The 22682-nt window shown below is 37.3% G+C and overlaps 1 protein-coding gene across 1 annotated transcript in view; it reads right to left on the bottom strand.

Moving 5' to 3' along the window:
- The window catches only part of DPP10 (dipeptidyl peptidase like 10), a gene marked incomplete at both ends in the record, with an annotated part of 196804 nt that overhangs the window by 146493 nt on the left and 27629 nt on the right, over positions 1-22682 (bottom strand). The window contains 2 exons of the mRNA XM_079538808.1: positions 1724-1819; positions 7646-7760. Of these exons, the coding sequence (XP_079394934.1) occupies positions 1724-1819; positions 7646-7760 (211 nt within the window). The remainder of the gene's footprint in view (positions 1-1723; positions 1820-7645; positions 7761-22682) is intronic.

Raw genomic sequence — 22682 nt, 5'->3', positions numbered from 1 at the left:
TATTCCACATCAAAACATCATGTAGTGTACGGGGTATTAAAATGTCACTGCCCCAATTCCAAGTACCTATCCCTGTACATTACAGCAGTCACGGGATCTGACCCTTCCGGGGTGGAGGGGGCGCGCTCTTGCTGCCTTGCAGTGGGTGCTGGAGGGTGCTTTCCTAGCCGTTCCAACCTTCTCAGGTTTGACTCGGTCCCGGGAACTCTCTCTCTCATCTTGTCTGATTTATTAATCTCAACTTCAACTAAATTGTATATATTGTGTTATTTTGTATTCCGATATTATAGTAAAATAAGTTTTCCTCCATAGATTGTTGCCGCTGCTCTTTTCCTCCCTTCCTTCCTTCCCATTTTTGTGGGACTGGGGTGGGGGGGGAGGGCAGAGGCCTGTCGCCCCTGTCATGGACATAGATTGATCTGGTCAACTCCGTGACATTGACCTTTCCTAAGAGGTCAAGATGATAAAACTTGGAGATAGATACAAATTATTGCATCCCAAGGTGTGCATAAAGTAGTAGTAAGTAGCTACTTATTTTCCACCAAAATGTTTCCGTGCAAAGCTCAGAAGCAGTACTTACCCTCCTAATACCAAAGGAAAGGGCCTAATGGCCCCCCTCTAGCCCTAGACTAATGAATGCTGATTATTAAGTTACGTATTTCATTCTCCACACACATATAGGCATCATAGCAATCATAAAAACTCCCATTTTTCCCTTTCTTTTTCCCCCCTCTAAAAAACACAGGACTTGGTTGTTTTTTTTTCTTTATATATAAATAAGTACATGCAAACACTTCACTGCTAACAAGTTCTCACCCTGGCTGAGTAAAACACCTCTAGAAAGCCAGTACTGCTAATAAGACGGTGAGCATTTTACCAAGTTGTCTAATACATTCAATAAATAGCAAGTTTGTAACTGTACAACTGTATCACTATCAGAATGCTTACACCCTCCGTTACTTTGAACAACACAAGCAAAATTATTTTCCGCCATGAGTTTCTCCAGGTGGATTCTGAGTGCCACAGAAGAAATGTATTCAAATGTTTACCATCAAATTCAACATCTTTTTACCACACTTGGAAAACTTTACAAAAGAAGTTTCTTCTTTTTCTTAACACAGGCCATAGAATAGAGTTCAAGAATAACACAGATAACATATTTTGTGTTACTAATACTACTCATTTGCTTTTTTTCATTAAAAATGTGGTATTCTTTAATTATTTATAAGTTCTATGTAGATACCCGAAGTAGAAACTTAAACGCGGTTTGTAGACATTAGAAAATTGCTAAGAACTGCCTAAGCATTTCAAAAATACTTTAAAATATTTAAGAATAATTCCAGATACAAAGCAGATGATTCAGTACTCAAATTCCCAAATTTGAGAATATATTAATATAATAATATACAGTTAATTGATCTTCATTGTGAATCCATCAACAAGAACCAGTTCTTAACAATTCTTCATCAGTGCATCCAACTGAACCAGTGGCAAAAAACAGAAAATTTTACTGAGTTCCTACACGGTAGAGATTTGAAATTAGAAAACCACTTCTGAAGTTAATGAAACAGATGTGATTCAGAACTACAAGGAAAAGCAGGACAATGGAGAATTGCAAAAGTTTAGATTTTAACTGGTTCTTTTTCCATGACTGGGCAATGACATTACTTAATAGTCAAAGCAATTACATAGGTTCCAATTATATGAGAAGTTATACGCTTACCATTAATCCATTTGGCTTCTGGATTATGAACTATGAACTCTTTTCTGAAGAGATCTTCCAAAGACAATCTGGTTTCAGAAGAATTTGCAAACTCATCTAAAATAAACATAACAGAATCATTTTACACGGTTATTAAAACAATATATTCTGTGTACTTTGCTAAACATTGGAATTAAAGAACTAGAACACATTCAGAGGTGCTGCTGAAATTGATGACACTGCACTGCTCTATCTTTATTCATTAGAAAGAAAAGTTTCATTTTTCTTCAGTACAGCTTCAGGAAAAAAACAAACCACCACTAACACCTTAGAGACATGACAGGTGAACTGTGAAGTGCTTGACTATTTACTATTCTGGCAATGTAGTGGCACAGGTCCTCCTTTACACACCTCTATTCCACAAGAAAACTGATTTCAAAGCATTACAAGAATTTCCTGACAGACACAGCCAGTATTAATTTCAAAACTAACAAAGCTCCTAAAATCATTTCTGTGATTGAGAAATGAAAAGGAAACTCTGCCAAATCCTGCTTTTCTTGTGCTGTAGGTTGAATAAGTCATAAATAGTAGTGATTCAAAAGTGTACTGCCACACACATGCAATATCAGAGATAGTATTAAAGCAGATGTCCTATTTTGCTATCAAAAGATGAAGTTTCCAATGAATATTCATACACAGCAGCTATGCACTTCACCTAACTGCTTTAGGCTACTTAGAAGAATAGCAGTTGCCAAAAGCTGTGTGCTATGTCCCCTGTTCACTTAGTAAGCAACCAACCAGATAACTGCCCACTCCGGTCTTGTAAGCATTTTTATCATCACTGGGCAGGATTATTACAGACTATGCAGCATCTCTTTGTTCCGTGAGCTTTTCTTCCAATATATCAGCATCCCCAAGTATGTTCTCTGTGGAGAGAAGCTTTCTTTTGGTTAGAGTTTGGTTTCATCTTTATAGATGGTTGGTATTAGCACCACTGATGACAGACCCATAGCCAAGAGTGTCTTCAATCACAGCAAGCAAGGAACAACCTTGTCATCCTTATGCTGACCCAATGTCCTACAGCACATTTTTTAACTAACAAAACATGCTTTGGAAAGATAGTATGTAATGCCTTTCAAATGAAAATGTGACCCCCTAACAGCAAATGGAGATCATTACAGTTCATTTATCAGTGTTTGTTCACCCAAATAGCTCAGTCGGAGGCCTGGTTGAAAGCTGTCTGAAATGAACAACAATTGTTTTCAAGCCTTTTAAGTGTTCCTGCTGCAGCCACTTCATTTAGTATTAATAAGGTGCATCTTCGCTGCATTGAAGACAAACTCCTTTTTAATGCACACCATAAATTAAGGAGAGACAAGGCCAACACAGACACCCATGTCACAGTGAAGCAGTGTGTTGATGCACTCCTCCCACAGCTCAGTGGGAGCTTACAAGCATTTACTCATCATAACCAGCTCTTCTCACACTTGATATCTTATGAGGCTAAGCATGAAGAGTTTTTCAAATCACCTCTCACAAGACAAATGTTCTAATCCTCAAATAAGCTTTAGGATTCTTCCTACCTTCCAGGGATCAAAACAACCTGTTTGGGTTGGGTTTTTTTTAGCCTTCAAGTCAGCATGGGACACAATGCTCCACTTGTAGTCTTCACTGAGCTTTACAGCAGAGTAGCATTATCTTTAATGATGTATACCTAATCCTTCTGTTTACACGTCATGGTATCTTGTTAGCTCTTCCTTCTGCTACACACTGAATTTTTATCTCCTAAGTAAGCATATGTTGTATTTGTGGAGCTGAGTAGAGCATATATTAACACCCCCTGCCTTCAGAATACTTAACAGTATCAATACTGAGGTCTTCATATGCCCATTTTCCCCACTCTGACAATACTGCAGATTCTGTTATTTTTGAGCTAAATGTTGATTTGACCTTAAAAAAAATAAAATACTACTCTAAGTTCCCAAAGTGCTTACTTATGTATAGTAAGATGAATTGTACACATCATCTCAGCTCTCTCACACTATACTGGGTTAATCTTTCTACAGCATAAGCACAAAGTGGTATGCACTTCTCAAAGCACTTATTTTATTTCTAAAGACAGTTTTTTTCCATCCTATGCTTATTACCACATTACCAAATAGCCTACTCTGTTTTGCTTCCATTTTAAATTTTACTGAATCATCTTCCACTGTTCTCCCACTGTTTCCCCTGTATTTCTATATTTTGTTCTGAAACTACATACATGATATATAGAAAATGAACACTGATTACAAAAGATACAAAGAAAGTCGGTTAAAAATAAAATGGCTACATTTTTTGATTATACAATAAACACCTTAACAATTCAATAGCTGATGTATGTTCATTCAAAATGACAAACCGTTTGTGTTTAGGAAACTACAAGATGCAAAAGTAGAAAATAATAGCTTCACTCATTTTCACATGTTTAGACACTTTCAAGGCTAGGCTGGACCATGCGCTGAGAAACGTGATCCAGTTGTAGGTGTCCCTGCTTACTGCAGGGAAGTTGAACTAAATAACCTTCAAAGGTTCCTTCCAACTCTAAGGATTCCATGATTCTATGATTTTGGCAAATGAGTAATTAAGAATAGTTTAAGCACCTCAAAGTTTACCTTCGAACTTAGAAACTATAATAATATTTATAATAATATATTATATTATAAATAATATATTATATATTATATTATATATTATAAATAATATATAACATATAATACTTATAATATGTAATAATACATTATTTACACACATTCTTTACTGAATTTTCTGTGGGGAAAAAGAAAGTTAGACTTGTTTGATGTTAAATTATGCCTGAAAAGCAGAAAACCAGCACTAGCTAGAGGTGCACAAGCTAACAGATCTAACTGGTAATTGGCATAGTCTGTATAACACTTACATGAGAAAGGAAAAAAACGTGACTGTAAGGAGATATCAAAACTTGCTTGCTAATATACAGAAATTACATGGAGACTATAGCATATTAAAACAGAAACTGAATTTCTTTGGCAATGAATATCTGCTTACTTTCAGTTTCTTTTTTATTTATTTAAAGAACAGCATGAAAAATGGCATGGAGGGGTTGGTCCCAACTTTGCTTTAAAGATTCTGCTTATCTGTCCGGCATATCAATACATACGATTCTGCCTTAACGTGATTTTCATTGAAATGCTTTATAACAACTAAGCAGGCTTCTAAGCATCTGCTCTCTAAAATCATCCCTATATCCTCAAAAAGAAGCAGAATGAAGCACGATAGCACTTACGAAAACTGTACCAAGTCTAAAAGGCAGCTATCACTACAGGCAGAAATAAACAGGGAAAGAAGTCTGCTACTTTAAATAGCAACATTACAAATGAATTACAAAACCAAATATTTAAAACAACAGATCTCTAGCACCTCAGCATTCAGCACTTAGTGACAGAAAGGGTTGTGAGACAATCTGAGTTTTTCCACTTCCTTATGTGCTAGATAACCCAGAGTCACCTAGGATACATATTCAGAGTCGGAAAGCTTCTGCTGCAGTGCTCAGCACCCTCCAGGAAACTAATAGAGTGTAAGAAATAACTTTCAAAAACATATTAATCATGCATTGAAAGAGGAACAGATTAAGGTCAAAAGTAGGGAAAGGAGCTGTCCTACAACATATCTACAAAGCTTTCTTTGGTAAGCATTTTTAACCTGCAAGAAAACCCATATTATAAAACTTAGGCCATTCATGGAAAAAGGCTTTTATTTATCAAGCTCTACAGTCTCTTTGAGATATCTTAGAACATCTGAGCTGACAGAATTAGTTTTCACTCACATGATTTCAACTGAAATGTAGGTCCCAGATCACGTCAAGTTTTCAGGTAAACTCTCTGGGTTTTCTAACAGCTCCAGAGATGTTGTACTTCACTAAGCTTTTTTTTTTTTTTTTTTTTTTTTTTTAAAACCATACTGAAAGGAAATTAACATTTCCCTGGGTTGTTTATTTCTGTTTTTGATGAGTGTCTTCAAAGTCTTCCATTTACATTTTTACATCATTAATAATTCTGTAATATTAGACCCAGAACTGATGTTTATTACTGTGAATTCCAGTTCAACATCTTTTAGATTTTACAAGCCTTAAACAATCCTCTCCTTGAAAAGAACAGTCTTCTGCCTTAAAGCACATCAGGATATGCCACCAATTGCCTTTTAAGTCTGTCTTTTCTTATTCCCCAAAGAAAATCCTGTATCTCGAGACTACAGCAGCACATCTGCTTTTACTTTTTTCCAAATATTGTAATTAGTAATAGCTAAACAATCATTTCTTTATCACTCCCTTGGACAGCATTATGCATACTTAGATACTTCTACAAAATGGGAAACAGAATGAACCACAATATTCCTACACACTTTCCTTAGCTGTCTCACTTCCTCTAAGAAGAAAAGTTTCTTATAATAGAAGGGACCCATAAAGGTCATTGTATCCAACTCCCAGCTTTATACAGGACTGCCCAGAATCAGACCATATGTCTGAAAGCAGTGCTTAAATGCTCCCTGAGCTCCTACTGGTTGGGGCTGTGCCCAATCCCTAGGCAGCCTGTTCCATGCCCACCATCCTCTGGGGCAGGACCTCTCTCAACCCCACCAGACTCTCCTCTGACAGCTCCATGCTGTTCCCTTGGGCCCTGCGACTATCTCAGAGAGCAGAGCTCAGCACTGCCCTCCACTCCCTGTGAGAAGCTGAAGCTGCCATGAGGCCTCCCCTCAGCCAGCTCTGCTCAGCACTGAGGTAACCCAGGCGCCATAGATTTTCCTCATACATCTTCCTCTCTAGGCCCTCCACCATCTTCATGAACCTAGAGCACTTTGAGAACAGGATTAGAAGGCAGAAATATCCCCTCTGATCCTGGCTCTGTGCAAAGGAAAACATCAGTTCAGTTTTCTCACTTGTAAAACGAGGACAAAGCTTCCCTACACCTTTTCCATTGAGTTTACCATCTTCCTTTCAGCAGCAGTACACTAGTACAGTTGCTCATCCACAAACCCACCAAGCTTCCCTTGATTATTTCATTCGGTGGCCAAATGGCCTGAAACCATCTGAAGGGCATTTCATTAGTATTTTGGTTTACGTAAATTGAACACTTGCATAACAAAGTCCAATTAGCCAAAGACCAATATTTGTTACATAGACACAACATTCAAAGTTGAAATTTTATCACGCTTTTAAACCTGACAGAAAGAACTCAATTCTGGTAGAAAGAACTCAAAGATTCTTTAAAACTTGTGCAGTGATTCCTTCTCTTAAGTTTCCAAACAGCTGCTGTCCCAGCAATAAAATCTTCAGAAAAATAACCCAGATCAAATTAGAACAAAATAACCATTAAGCATATGTTTTTACACGTGTGCAATTGTTTTTTTGTCTATTAATTTCACCTACCCAAACCCCTTTTCTTATTGGGGAGTGAGCTGCTGAGTAGTTTCCTTGGTTTTAAGTTAAGTAGCTGTTTTCTGCGAGAAAGATAATGGCAACAGTTTGTTCATGTCTATATGAAACCTGCATACTTCTGGCTCAGTTGTAAGTTTCATTCTCATTATTAGTTTTTCAGGACATCTAGCCTTCTGACAGCTCATCTCTAAATGAGAAATTACACTAAGACACAAGTGACAAAAATCATGCACTCAAGCTCATACCCACTGAGGCTAATGCTTGTAGCCATCCCAAGGCCGATACAGCCCTAATGACCTACTGCTGAAGCAGTAGTACTTGTGCTACATAAAGCCTCCAGTAGCTCAGAAGGCCCTATGAGTACCAAGTTTATAGGAGTCAGAAGTTAAAAATGCTTAAGGTAAGATGTTTTAAAACATATGTGTCATTTTAATGAGTGCATTATGAATCATACATCTTCAGTAAGATAAAATAAAGAAGTAGGTTACCTGGTGTTAAAAGAATGACAGACATAGTGATGAGTGAACAAACAACTAGAATCACCAGCAGCGCAATAGCAATTCCCTTCCAGTTCCTCTGCGGAGGGCTGTTACTTCCAAGTTCCTACAGGAATGGAAAAAAAATAGAAGGAAAAGATCGCATTTCATAATCACATACTTCTAGAAATATTATTGATAACAAAACTGCACTGCACATACCCAAAACTACAACACAGGAGATGATCACTATCCCTCCCCTCTCAACAGCAGACATGCATAATTCCAAAGGGGCAGACGTTATCCCCCTTTAATAGATGCCTTTTTTTCTTTCTAGATAAGTAATTTTATATCCCTATGAGACAACAAAATGAGCTTATACAAGCTGTCCAAAATATGACTATTCTTAAAATGTGCTGAACATAACATTCTGCACAATACCAACTAGCAGTTTGTAAGATAATTACAGAAATAAAATGCAGCAATTTACTGTAATTCTACCAACGTAGTATGGACCATATAGGTTTAAATATACATCTTTTTTAATGTACCCTATTAAACTTATTTGTAATAGAAAACATTTACAAAACTGCCTGAGGTTTCATCCAAAGCTGAATAGATCTTCTTCCTCTATACAGTAGTTCAGCTGCGAACTGTTCCCCCACTGCCCATAAATAAAAAAAAAAAATTAATAAAAAAAAAAAATCAACAGTAACTTGTAATAAATGTTAAATGAATGCTCCTGTAGCTACTAGCATACATAAAGCTATGCTCTCTGTGGTTACATATTTAACTTGTACTATGTGATTAAGGTTTGTCAATAGCAGCAATGCATTGCTTATACTCACAGTACAACTTAAACCAAACAACGGTTTAGCATTTAACACTAGAGTGACAAAACCAGTTCAACAATTATTTCATGCAATCTTAACTTGCTTTGATGGTAATCAACAGTTTTTCTACCCATATCGAGTTATCTGCCACAATTAGCCATGCACACCCCTAGTATCTCTAAAATAAATTGCTGTGATAACACTCACAACAAAAACAAACTTCTCAGAAGGTACAATTTCAGCCTACTTACAAAGCAGAGTTGCATTACATGAGTGCTACACAAGTTATGTGCAACAACATCTTTAACAGTGTCTTAAATTTTATTTTTAAATCCTACATCTCCTCATTTCTACCTGGGAAAGGTCCTCTTTCCTAGGAAATTTGAAAGGAATTTCACTTCACAGACTGTAAGCAATCCCACAGGGGAGTCCCATAGCAACCCACAGCCTAAGGCAGCCCTTGGTGAGCACCTAATGATAAATGATAAATGGTGAGGGGTCTGGAACACAGGCCATATGAGGAGAGGCTGAAGGAGCTGGGAACGTTCAGCCTGGAGAAGAGGAGGCTCAGTGGAGATCTCATTGCTCTCTATAACTTCCTGAAGGGAGGTTGTAGTGAGCTGGGGGTCGGCCTCTTTTCTCGTGTCATTAGTGATAGGACCAGAGGGAATGGTTTCAAACTACAGCAGGGGAGATTCAGGCTGGACATTAGGAAGTATTACTTTTCAGAAAGGGTGGTCAGGCACTGGAATGGACTGCCCAGGGAGGTGGTGGAGTCACCGAGCCTGGGGGTGTTCAAGGAAAGACTGGATGTTGTGTTGAGGGACATGGTTTAGTGGGAGCTATTGGTAATAGGTGAACGGTTGGACTGGATGATCTTTTAGGTCTTTTCCAACCTTGGTGATTCTATGATTCTATGACCCCCAGCTGCTCTCCTCCCCTTTCCTCCAGGTGGTTAATAGAGTACAGTACTCACCCTACCCACACTTCTTTTTAATAATCATTACACTACTCTTTGGTGTTGATACCAATGAAACTACAGATAACTGACAAAATGCCAGCATGCACAGCTTGATCTCTGAGCAGCCATGCAGGTGAAGCCCAGCCACTATTAACCAACAACACATCCCCGATACCTGTATTTTGTTCACTGAATTCCCGATTTCCAAACAGACCTGTCTGCTCACCTCACTGTCTTCACTCCCACCTCATTTAAAACTAATGAATGCTACAACTTTCTATATAGCCTTATAGGTGGTTGGTCTTCAAGGCTGCATGTCCACTGTTGTGCATCTGTTTGTTAATCCCTAGGCTATGAGGACTGGATGCTGTCAAGACAATCTCAATTCTTTCATGGACTGGATATACTTGAGATCCACAGTGCTATTTTCACTCAAATAAAAATTATTTTGATCTTACTAGCACAGTCTAGAAAATTAGGACTTATCCTAAACATAATAGTATAAGCCTTACTCATATGACATTTATTAGAGTTCAATTGAAACAGAACAGCAGCTTGTATAAGCAAGCTGTACTGGAAAAATAGTAGTTATTCTGAGACTTGTGAAAGCCTATTCCAAAGGACTGACTTAAAATGACAGAAGCTGGACCACTTGATGAATGTCCTCTGTACCAAAGCTTCTAAAAAAAAAAAAACAAACAAACAAACAAAAAAAAACAACTGTGCCATGTCTTCATTATGCAGAAGATTCTCCTCTGCAGACATGAATATTGCTCAGTCACTAAAAATAAAAGCATACTTTAAATGCTTCTACAAATTTTGGCAAGGAAAACAAGAAATGGATGAATCCTATACTGAGCATAGAAAGCTCACACTCATAGTGAGAGAGAAGGTGGGAAATGAGCATAAAGGGAAAGAATTATTTCTAAGAAAAAAGTGCTTTAATTTAATAACTGGATAAAATTTAGGAGTCCATAATTATTCAAAGTAATTAAAAAGTAATGTTTGAGTGAAAGCTTTCTGTAAGACTTACGTGAAGTTAATGTACAATAGGAAAATTCCCATAATAATGGGAATTAACCATGCAATCAGTATCAAGGACATCCCTAATCAACTTTTTTGGTGCTTGACTACAGGCTAGAAAGTTCTAAAATATATATGTAGTATATAGTATGCATGTATATATTATATATATATGTGTGTATAGTGTATATATATATATATATAATATATATATATGTATAGTATATATGTAGTATATGTAGTATAATAGTATGTTGTTAAAGAAATATATTCAGCCTCACACTGCTTTCTGAAACAGTAATAAATGTCAGTTAAACAGCTTGTTAGATCATGCACATTTAGCAAGACAGAAGATGTCATTTCTGAACACAGTAAGATAGAGGCACTCTATCAGAGAAAACATCATTAGAAGCTCTGTGATTAGAAGCTCCTGCCATCATAACTAACTGCTAACTATCACAAATAACAATGAGCATGGAGCTGGAGATTTAAGGATCTAATCTTCTAAGTAGGCTCTTACATTAAAGCAGTTTGAAAAACTATCAGCTTTCAAAGATGGCGTTTTATATGCAATACTATCTATAATGCTATTACAGATTTTACAATCTAACTCCAATGAATCAGAAAATGGCTGCTCAAAGCATAATATAATTGCAAGTATTCTCACTATTTAAAGCATCTTTTTCATGAGCCATTTAATTGCTTTGTTGCCAAAAAGTCCTTAAGTAATACACGTTTCTGAAAGTAATTTGTGATTGAGTAATGCCTTATTAAAATACAGCCAAAGGGAAAAGTCTGTTATACTGCACGCACAAAAAAATGTACACAAATATTATAGGTCAGAACACTCCAGGCCTCCTCTTTGGCAAGGGTAAGTGTTCCAATTAAGACAAGAAAGAGCAGCTCATTTTTGTTGTGCACAGTTCCACTCTGAACAGACAGAACATCTCAATAATCTCTATTTCTAAAAAGAAAGCTGAAACTAAAATCTGTAGACTGAATAGGAGATGGATGAGAGGCTGAGGCTACCAAAGGAGTGCATAGATGGTTTCAACCTTTCAGCATCCCTCTGTGTTAAATACCACCCTGCCATGGCAAAGCATTTCAGAGACATGCTGGAAAACTACAGCTACAAAAGGCAAATATCAATTAAATACAATGGAGCATTTTTCTCTCTCCTCTACTAGTCTGTTTCTAAACGTAATATAAATGACTGACTGATGTTGAACTGATGCACAAGCACGAACATCCTTTAAGTTTTTAGCAGTATGTGAGTTTTTAATCTTAAACTATGGTATGCAACCTCATCCAAGAGTGCTGAGGACTTGTTCATTATTTTTGAACAAAATATGGACACAGATGTTTCACTTTAAAAACTACAAAATTACTTCCATAATTAATGTGATTCAAGCAAATATAACCCAATATCCTACACAATAGAATTAATTAGATGAAGCAAATTTCCATTAAATTTATTTCATGTATGGATTTTTTTCATCATTTGATACACAAACAAGCGCTTACAATTTAAGTGTACTATTCCCTCTGAAGCAGTATTGGAGATAATGATTTTTTGGGAAGAAAAAGAAAATCACTTCAAATTAATATATGCAATGTCTTAAAAAAAAAAAAAAAAAAAAAAACCTCCAATATTTCCATATTTCCACTTGAATAAACATTTCTTTCTCATAAGCAGCAAACCCAGAAATCCAGCTTCCTCCTAAAGCTTATCAAATTGCAGTTTTATTGTTAATCAATGAGGATAAAAAGCCTTCATGACAATTTTTCTAACAAGTGCATATACAGCTAAGATGACAACACAACATCAGAAAATAATGCTTTAACATGCTGCATTAATAAGTCTGGTCTTTGAATGATCTTAATAGCATCTTATCTTCTCCTTGGAATATCACAATACAATGTATTTTCTGCCACAGCACATTGTAATGAGGGAAGCAGAAGGAAGCTGTCTGTGGGAGAAGTCGCACTGAAGTGCTGAAGCCTGTGACAGGCTTCTCCAGGAGAGGCAAGTCAGTTAAAGCACAGCACCCCCACTGGGACAAGAAATGAAAAACAAAGTTTTACAGAAACATTATGCCTTCCTGAGAGCTGGAATTTTGCCACACTGCTTTTTCCTCATAGTACTACCTTTCCATGCTGCCACCAAAATAATTGATAAATGGTGAGATGACTCAAACATAAAAATATTCCTTTATCAATAAAAAATACAAATAAAAATTGCACCAATTTTTTGTTATTTCTTCTTTGGTAAGTCTGTTCAACACTGAAGCTGAGACTGTCATTATTTATTTCTTGCAGTCCTGGGTGCACTTCACCAGGTTTACATGCTCAGTGGTACATGTATACAGATGCATTGGCATTTGCACCAAGACTTTGAGTATTTGGAACAGAAAACCCAGCAGTGCTGAGCTGCAGCAGTGCACAGACCTTGCACAGTTTTGCTGTGAGGTGCCACAGACAGACAGAAGATCTCAGAAGACTGGGGCATGCAGCACTTTGTAGCAGCACAGCATCTTCTAAAGACTTGAATGAATTGTCTTTCTTTTGAGTTTTTTATTTTGCCTAAGCTGTTCCTGCACTGCCACAAGGACAAAGGTTACAGAGGAAAGCTCTAAGAAGAGTCACAGCCTTCCCTTATTTTGGCAGGAATTTCAGAGGCAGAGTTTATAAGGCTATGAAAAGCAAATTTATAATTTGCTTTGCAGAAGGAATGAGAATGAGTCTCATTCTGTAGCTTAGATGTAATCAGGACAATATCACTTAATAAATCTCCCAGCAACTACTTCATTAAAAGCTATTATCTGCATTCCCCAAACATGAAGAAAAGGTGATAAACCTAAAAAGACTAATAGTTTCATGTTTTATCTCAGTGTAAGATATTACTCTGTAAGATATTATTCTGTCAACGTCTGTGTCTCAAAGTTTGCTGGGGACACCGATGGACTTGTTCAAGTCCAGACAAGTCCCGAGCAAGGACGGTGAAAACCTTTGTCTCAAGGAGACAGATGGACAAGTCCAGGCAAGTCCTAGGCAAAGGTTGTGAAATCCTTTGTCTGGGGCAACGCAGATGGGCAAGGCCAGGGGCAACGAGAGCGAGATGAACTGCAGCTAAATAGCTGTGAAGTGCTCCTTTGTGTGGACCTACCTCAGGATGATGGGCCATCTTAGAGGGTACTCAATGACTCTTGCTCGAAGCCCATCCTTGTCACGTAGGCAGGAGAACAAGGAGGATAAAAGAGGAACTGAAAACCACGAGAAGGAATTCAGGGAGAGAGAGGAATTCCGGAAGATAGAGGGATTCCTGAAGATTGAGGTGATTCCTGCATACTGTTGAACTCTCCTGAGCCTGCTGCCGGACTGCTGTTGCTGCTTCAAGAATTGGCTCCTCGACTTCCTCGTCTACCTGCCTGTTGCCCAAGTCCGGCCACGCTGCTGCTCTCTGTCTTCTGCTGCGTTCTGCCCGTGCAACGGGACCGCTGCTGGATCCTGCTGGTGACTATCCCCGCTTTACGCAACTCCTGCTTCTTTTCCATCTTTTCTATCGCCCTCCTTCCCTTCCCCGTCTCCCTGATTAGGTCTTAGTAATAAACTGGATGCAACAACATATGAACCGTTGTTTCTTAATCTCACACCGGGTATACAGATATTAAAGAACCTCATCTCCCTCCTATAAATTGGAGCGAGACACTCAGGTGTTTTAAAAAAGGCAGACTCGGGATAAATAAAAACCATGCAGTCTTTCCAGAGTTCATTATGTAGCTAGTCCTGCAACTGGTAGTAAATACTACCTGCCTTGATTTTGTAGTGTGCTATTTGCAGGAAAATTACCACAAAAAGCATTTAGAATTTGTGATTAAATTATTGCATCCATTCCTTCCCAGCTGTTTTTGAGTAATCGCATGGCCTAGATAGCAAGAGTGACTAAAAGACAGACCCACAAAGTGGCACAGGATGGTTTTAATCCATTTGCATAAGTACCTATCATTTTCATTCCTCTCCAATTCACCGTGCTATAAGATCCTATTGCTCCAGTTCTTGTCTGAGTTATGGTCATGCAATTACTCAGTCAGTATCTTTATTCATCAGAATGTTGCAGCTTCCTTTCAGAAGCCTCTTTCACCAGAATGCATGACTTCACTAGGTCTGTGGATAATGGAATTTTTAAAAAGAGAGCAACCACACTACTTAGAATACATGTGGGATTTGGGTATGGGTCCAATCAATCATTGTCTTTTTATTTCTCTGAGATGTGTTGGTAAGAGGAACCCCCTCTTAAAATCATTCAATCATAAAGGTTGGAAGAGACTAAGGTCACCTAGTCCAACCATCAACCCAACTCCACAGGACCCACTAACCCACGTCATTCAGTGCCTTTTCTTGGAGAACTAAACTGGAAAGAAAAGCAGCCCCACCCACACCAGGTTGAAAGCAGTAAAACCCACCTGTGACAGCAGAAATAAATATGCACCTAATTCTGAGAAATTATTGATTCATCCACCCACACTGTTTATGTATTTTCTTAACCCTGCAAAACATGTTGTGCTTCTTTCAGTCTTGATCATTTTTGTTCTAAGCAGAGATTTTCCTTCAGCACTGCAAGTGCCCATTCACAGTCTGGATGACGTTTTAGAAGAGCTATGTCAATGCCCTTAGTTTTGACTACTCGCAAAAACAGTCAGTAATATTTATGGAAACTACTCAACATAATATAGCTAGCATTAAGAAGGCATTTCACATCTTCCAACTCATTCTGCAGTGTACCTTGTAACATTTACTGAAACACACTAACAATGCTATTACACCACACAAGTAAAAGCACAACATCTAAAACATTTCTACCAAAAAAAATATCACTGTTCAGGACAAGAATTTAAAACGGTGGTTATTAGTTACAGAGAAAGAAACTACATCAGGCAAGGAAATTTCTTTGGCTTTTGGAAACTGAGTTGCATATAAAGACATAAAGCCATGTATGATTAATGCACCTTCAGAGTCAACTTCATTGTGACACAGTATTGCAAAGTCTTTCTGCCTTTTAATCTTGCGTTCACAATCTTTTGCAGATCCTAAGCTTCACAAGTAGAAATACTGTGCTCTTATTTCCAGTATTATGTAAGTACCTTGCAATTCTAATGTATTTGCGTACATTTAAGTTCTATTTAGCCACCTGTCGTGAATTTTCTAAGATCCTAAGCAGAATACTGAAGATTTCCTTTATTTAATGAGTCTGCTTGCAACACTCCCTGAAAAATCTCACCTCCATACCGTTGGCCAAAAATACAGTGCCAAAAGCAGTCACACCTCTTTTGGGGACTTGGGAGTCAGTGCTAGCCCTGGAGGAACTGCAGCTTCCATTCCCAATATCCTCGTCAGATCTCTAACATTCACATTGTGCTACATTTTCCCCTCCACACAAACCTAATTATATTTTTGTTTGGATGAAAAACAAAAACAAAAAAAAAAAATCTGTCTCTGTATCTTGAAGATTGCCTCCAAGATTACATGGAAATAGAGCTAGTGGCTCATTTCCAGTGAGCCCATGCATCATTAATATCTACAGAAAAGCAACAATACATCTGTCATAATTAAATAAAACTCTCACTGTATTTTACTAAAACTAGCACCACTAGTGATAGGCAAGGATGGCAAAATAGCAGGCACAAACACGATTATACCGTATATGACTATGATCTACAGGAGGAAGCATCTAAAAATACTGATATAGTCCTTTACAGCCAAAAGGGCATTTTCACATTTAAATTAAATACAGTACAATATTTACCAGTCTAACACCACACTATACAGTGGAGTCTTTCAGACCATTCTCAGACTACAAGAACCAAAACCACCACCCAGACTTTCTCATTGGTCAGGTATACATGCACCTACTTGACTTTATGACATTTAAGAGTCACTGGAGAATGGATATGACAAAAATATTTTTAGATTAATAATATTAATTTAGGATTTATCAAATCATGGAATAAATTTTTAAAGAACACCTTGCAAATTTCAATTAGTATTTTACTATTTGCGTTCAGATTATGCAAAAGTTACAAATAAAACAAGTAATTTAAATGCAAGCATGCCTTTATCTTTTATGTGCACGTGTATTTACATATACATCCACATTGGATAAATATGCAAATACTGATTATTAAAAACAACATTGCTATAAATAAATGAAAACATAAATAAGCCAGAGACTATCAGTGCAGAAGTGCACACAAATTGCCACTTTTGGGGAGAGAGGGGAATCTAAGGTAGTATCTAAGAGTAACAGGTGAATCTAAGGTTGTAAAAGGTTCCCAGCCAGCATCTCTTCAAATAAATACCTGCAAAAATGTAACAAGCAAACTTAGTTGGACAGCATCACTGAGTTCTTATTAGGATTTTTATCTTCGTGATTAAATTATCTGCTTTTCAGAAAAACTGATGTAAAGCAGATGAATATTATGATTCAACATAAATAAAGGCATGATTTTATCCTGCATATAGTTAGGAAAAGGAGTGTAAACAGGAAGTGAGTCAGACTGGATACTAGATACACACGCACACACACACACATATATATATAATCCCTGTTACCTTGGTTTCACCGAGCGAAACCAAACAACTCACTTAAAAACAGTACAAGCACCTTATGATGCTGATAACACTGCATTTTCCATCTGCACACACACGAGCTTATAAAAAGGCATTCATAGAGAGACTATGAGTAATCAACCTGTCTCCTTACATATACTCTACTCAATTAAAAACCAAACACAGTGCTAGGAGGAAAAAAAAAAAAATCAGGAATGTCTTGTCAATTTTACAGGATTTATTGATTTCAGCAATATACTTTCAGCAGAATAGAAGTTGCATTTTTTTGTTCTTTCTTCCTGCAAACTTCTCTTAATATCCAAGGCTGCCTACTTCAAAGGCCTCTTTATACACTATGTTTCATGCAAAAACTTGAGCCACACAAGAATTTAGCAGCTGATTGATTTAAGGAAGATGGGAATGCCTCTTGGTGAGTCAGAGCCCTCCAGCTGTCAGAACAGTTCTGCCACACCAGCACAGCCATCAGCACCTAGCCAGGGCAAGTTCCATTGTGGGAGAAGTGAGGGAAAAAAACTTCTTCAGAACACTACTTCTGGCTCAACTGGACTAAGTTCACTCTGTCACAGTGAGATTTGTTTTACCAACACATTTGCCAACCAATCATGACTTCTCTCTGGTCTCATTTAGTTCAGTTAAATGGTTTATGAAAGGGTGCCCACAGCCCAAAGCCATATAAGGCTGTGAGACAGGCAGTTGTACATCAAGCAGTGTCAAATAGCAATGGTTGAGTTCTTCCCTGTAGCTAAACTATCCTTTTTATTAAATCCAGAAGGAGATGTCTGCACTGCATGAAAACACAAAATATTCCAATTGCGTTTCACCACAGCTTTGGTGGGTAAGAAGGAGCTGATCAGATTTGGCAATACAAATATGGAATTACAATTACTGTAACAATCACAAATTCCTCTGAAGAGCGTAGCTGTTTTTAAAGCTATGTTACATAAATTGTAATACGCTCACTTATTTCTGATCCATGCAAGTGCTATCACTGCCAAGAACAGAATTATTTTTGAGACACATTCCTGCAGCTCCTGCATGGGAAAGACAAGCAACAGAAGTCAGTTTGGCATATTTTTTAAAATCATTGTAACAGAAAAGCACCGGAATCAAAAGGAGAACAGGCAGTACTACACAGAGAGACTCTGGGACTCGATCATATTCTCAACATGAGAACAACAGACAATGTCCTGAAAGGCAATGATGTTGTCAGGCATCCAAATACATGCTTTAATATTTGTGCTAAGAAAAGTGTGTTTACTCATTATCTCTGATGTTTTACCTGAAATCCATTCAAAGAAGTAATTTTAACTTAGATAAAGAAGTGAGTGGCATCTTCAATTTTTTTCCCAATGTAAATTATTCTTAGAACTTACTGAACCTAACTCATGTCATATAAGGTAAGGATAATTCTTTTTAAAAAAGTATGTATAACCTATTGCTTTTTGGTTTCTTGCCATTTTGAGAGTTAGAAGAGCTTTAATTAGAAGCCAGTTAAACAGATCCTGAGAAAGAAGACAAAGAGCTGACCAATGCAGAGGCAGGTACTGTTGGCAGAGCTGCTGCACTTAATTGGATGAAAAATTCAAAACAAGTCTTGTCACTGAATTTTCCATTAATTCACTGAAGGCAACTGGCTGCCTACAGATCAGATCAAGTACTAACAACAGATATTCAGTTCAACATCTCTACTTGGCTCTGAGCCTTAACATAAGAGCCAAATAACTTCTTCAGATCCACTTGAACAACTCCTACTGAAATGTCTGAGAGTTTCAAGTGAGCAAAGGGCAAATCAAATGAAGATGTTAGACTACAAGAGTGGCTATAATACTGTGGCTTTCATATATATATATATATATATATATATATATATATATATATATATATATATATATATATATATGCACTTAGAGAAATACTATAATTTTTAAAGGAAGTGAATTCTTGAGATACTCCACGATTCTCTGTTATTAATTAAAGAAACGTCCAAGTCTATTCCAAGCTGTTCCCAAAATAACGCCTCCTAATTATTTCCACGGAAACTACAACAGTTAAAACAGCACAATACACATACACTATGTGATAGAGTAAACTCTCAGCTACAAAACACTGTTTTCAACATCGTCACCACCATTAGCTATGCATTTTCACCAGAAATGAAGAAAAGCCTGCATGCAGAGCTTGCAGAAATCTGCCCCAGAAGAGGTGACAGCTGTTCCACAGCTGCAATGATGACATTGTTGCTAGGAAAATGCTCATACAGTCCATCGTCCATCAGCTCAAACAGATGGAAGTCAGAAAGCACCAAATCCAGACTACAAGGTCAGTGTGGTAGGACAGTCCAGACAAGATTAGCAGTGTGCTTCACAGTCTTAAAAATAACACGGGGCGTGGCTGTCTTCTTCCCTGGTTCAACTTGAAAAGTTTGAGCCTTCAGCGTCACAATGCAGTGGTCATGGTTGATGGTTTGTACCAGTTCCAGGAAATCCAGAAGGATCTCTCCCTTCCTATCTCAAAAAAACATCACCTTAACCACTGAGGGCTATGTCTTGAACTTGTTCTTCAATGGGGAAAATCACATCACCCTTCCATGGATCGCCATATTAATTCCAGCTCATAGAGGTGACATTTACATCACTGGTAACAATGATGTCACTGGTAACAATGCAATCCACAAAACTGTCCCATTCAGCCTCACATTGGGTCAGTAGGTCCTGATAGTGTTCCTTCTGTCCCTGTGCAAGCATTTGTGAGACCCACCTGGCACAAACTTTGGAACATTCCAATGTTGGCACCATTATTTCCAATGCACTGGAACATATATCCAGTTCCATACACTATCCCCTGATTGTAATCCATCAATTCACATGGATGAGCTGATTGAGATGCTCTTCCTTTCATGGTGTGACAGCTGTGCGTGACCATCCAGGATGTGGCTCATCTTCCACATTGCTGTTGCTACTGCTCAAATGCACCACCCACCACCTCACCGTGTTCACATCTACTGTATGGAAACCAAAAAACATTCAGGAAGCATCAATGAATGTCAATGAGTGACATTTTTTTTCCTGCATGGAGGAAATCAATTATATACCTTTGCTTCATATGCACTTCCTCAAAGCTGGCTTCACACATCAAGTGCCAAATCTGCACCCATGGCTCCTGGCTGCCCTCCAAGGAAGCAGAAGCAAATCCTCCAGTGAAGGATGATGGAGGCATTCAGCCAAACCCCCAATTTACATATGACTGAAAACATAAGCCAATGTATCGACCAATTCTGACATAAGTCCATCACCTGAAGACATCTAGCAGTCACTCAAAGAATTGTAAATAATCCCATTGTGTCTCACATTGCGACAAAATAGTCCAAGATTTTATCTTACGTCTGTGTTATAAGTCTTTTCATCCAGATTTTTCTGGAGATGATCGGGTACAATACACAGTTCACTTTCTATTTTTTAAAATTAGAGTCAATAAAAAAAAAACTTAAAAAAAAAAAAAATTAAAGGAATTAGTAGTCTCGAGTCCTATTTTCTTGTATGCTTTCCAACTAAAGTTTTGAAGGGCGAACAGCATGGCTTATCACTAACGTTTGAAAATCACTAACATTATCAACCTCATTGTTTCACAAAGACTACCTGCCCACAAGAGAATCATCTGCAAGACAATACAATATTTTCATCACGTGGTATTTCAACATGATTCAGTTAAAAAAAAAAAAAAAAAAAAAACCACAATATATTTCATTGGAAAAGTATTTCAAGTTTCTAGTCCAGTATAATAATAACTACATATTTACATTACTGATGTTGTTCTTCATTAACACGTCAAAAGAGCTGAATGTAACATAGTTGGGAAGTAACAAGCTAAGGCAATTTTATAACAATCATTTTTTGACCTAGAAAAACAATGGTGGCACTTACTCCATTATTTCCACTCTGCAATGAGGTATGTGTATATATATATATATATATATATATATATATATATATATATATATACATACACAGACACTGTATAATGAACATTTAAGTATTAAATACAATAATCTTCCAGCATACTGCAATTAGGATTTTGCAACAAAATTAAACTAGGACATTTGTCCAGGTATATTTATTATATGGGTATTACTCTGTATTGTTATCAAGAGAATTTACATCTTATTTCAAGGAAAAATCTAGACTGCACTTTAGGAAAGCATGGAAAAAAGTGATTTATTTTTTTCTTGAAGAAATAAAAATGAAAATATCCAGGCTTGGAGACAAGTTTTGTGAAGTACAAATGCGCAACCAGCAAGCGTATCTATCAGCTTCTCAAACAAGAGGCTACTAAAAATACATACATTAATCCTTCTATGCCCCTGTTACAGAGGCAACAAACAATTGCAGTTAACCTAAAACGTACCTGAGCATCACCCAGCATCTAGCAATAAAAAAATGTAGCCCACTTAACCTGTCTTTACATCTCTCAATAGTGAACACACATCAAGAGACCACAATAAAACTGCTTTATTTTCTGCCTTCTACGCATTACTTGAGGTTATTAGTTGCATATTTAGGCAACCCTGCAAGTGAAAAATGAAAGAAACCCTTTGGTACTATTGCCAAGTAATTTATTTTAAGACTGAGACTTCAAATATTTAAACACAGCAAGCAAGAAAGAGGCATAAAAAAAAATATTAAAAGAATGTGAAATTAATGTGAAGGTTTCAAAGAGAAGACAAACATATTATTCAGATTATGAGTGAAGTTACTGTGATAGAACAAAAGAGAAAAATCAAATAAATGCCTTTGCTACAGATGTTTTGTCAGAAAGTGCCCACAAAAAATGCTTGCACTTTCCTTCACGACCATGCATCTAGGCTGCAAATCTTCCTAGTGCTCCACTTGGTCTCTAAATTGAAGTTACAGCAACTTTTGCTCTGACTGCAGCCAAGCTGACTTGCAGGTGCCATCAGGTGATTAGGCACACAAATGGAAGAAATCATTGGTACAACTAATTTCAACTCAAAAGACTGCTGCTGAAAAATCCATGTCAGATAGGAACTGATAGCCAAAATGAAAACCAAGTGGAAATTCACTCTTCTCTAACAGAGCAAGCAGCTACAGCTCCCCAGTAATTCTCGTATATGAAAGACTCCTTTCAAGAAAAAATAACGATAATAAGGACATTCATCTCAGAGGAGAGTATCTCCATAACTCACATCTATTCTGACACCTGTACCTCAGCAACCAGCTAATGAGAGCTAAATTGAGAGCAAATACAGGTGTTGCCAAATAGATCTAACACAGAAGTGTGTATTTAAAGAAACAATGATCACACTTTCAATTATTTAATCTAGTTTCCAATTGTACATCTTTTATAGGTCACTGTCTTCTGCAATTACAAGACTTATTTTCATACCTATTTTAGATCAATAATCACAGGATGGATAAAATTTTGTTAACCTCCACAAATTGTGGCACGTACCACAGGGCACTATAAAAAGATTCCACTCCTGCTCACTTCAACAACAATGTGGGCACTAGCAGTAGCAAAAACATCTGCTCAACTCTTTCTCCTCACTTTGTTTTGCTTTATACTAAATTCACCTCACAAAGATCACCAG

The sequence above is a fragment of the Tetrao urogallus genome, assembly GCF_951394365.1.
Source record: "Tetrao urogallus genome assembly, chromosome: 8".
Lineage (NCBI taxonomy): Eukaryota > Metazoa > Chordata > Aves > Galliformes > Phasianidae > Tetrao > Tetrao urogallus.
The sequence above is the reverse complement of the archived record's forward strand: the minus strand, read 5'-3'. Positions and strand labels throughout refer to the sequence as shown.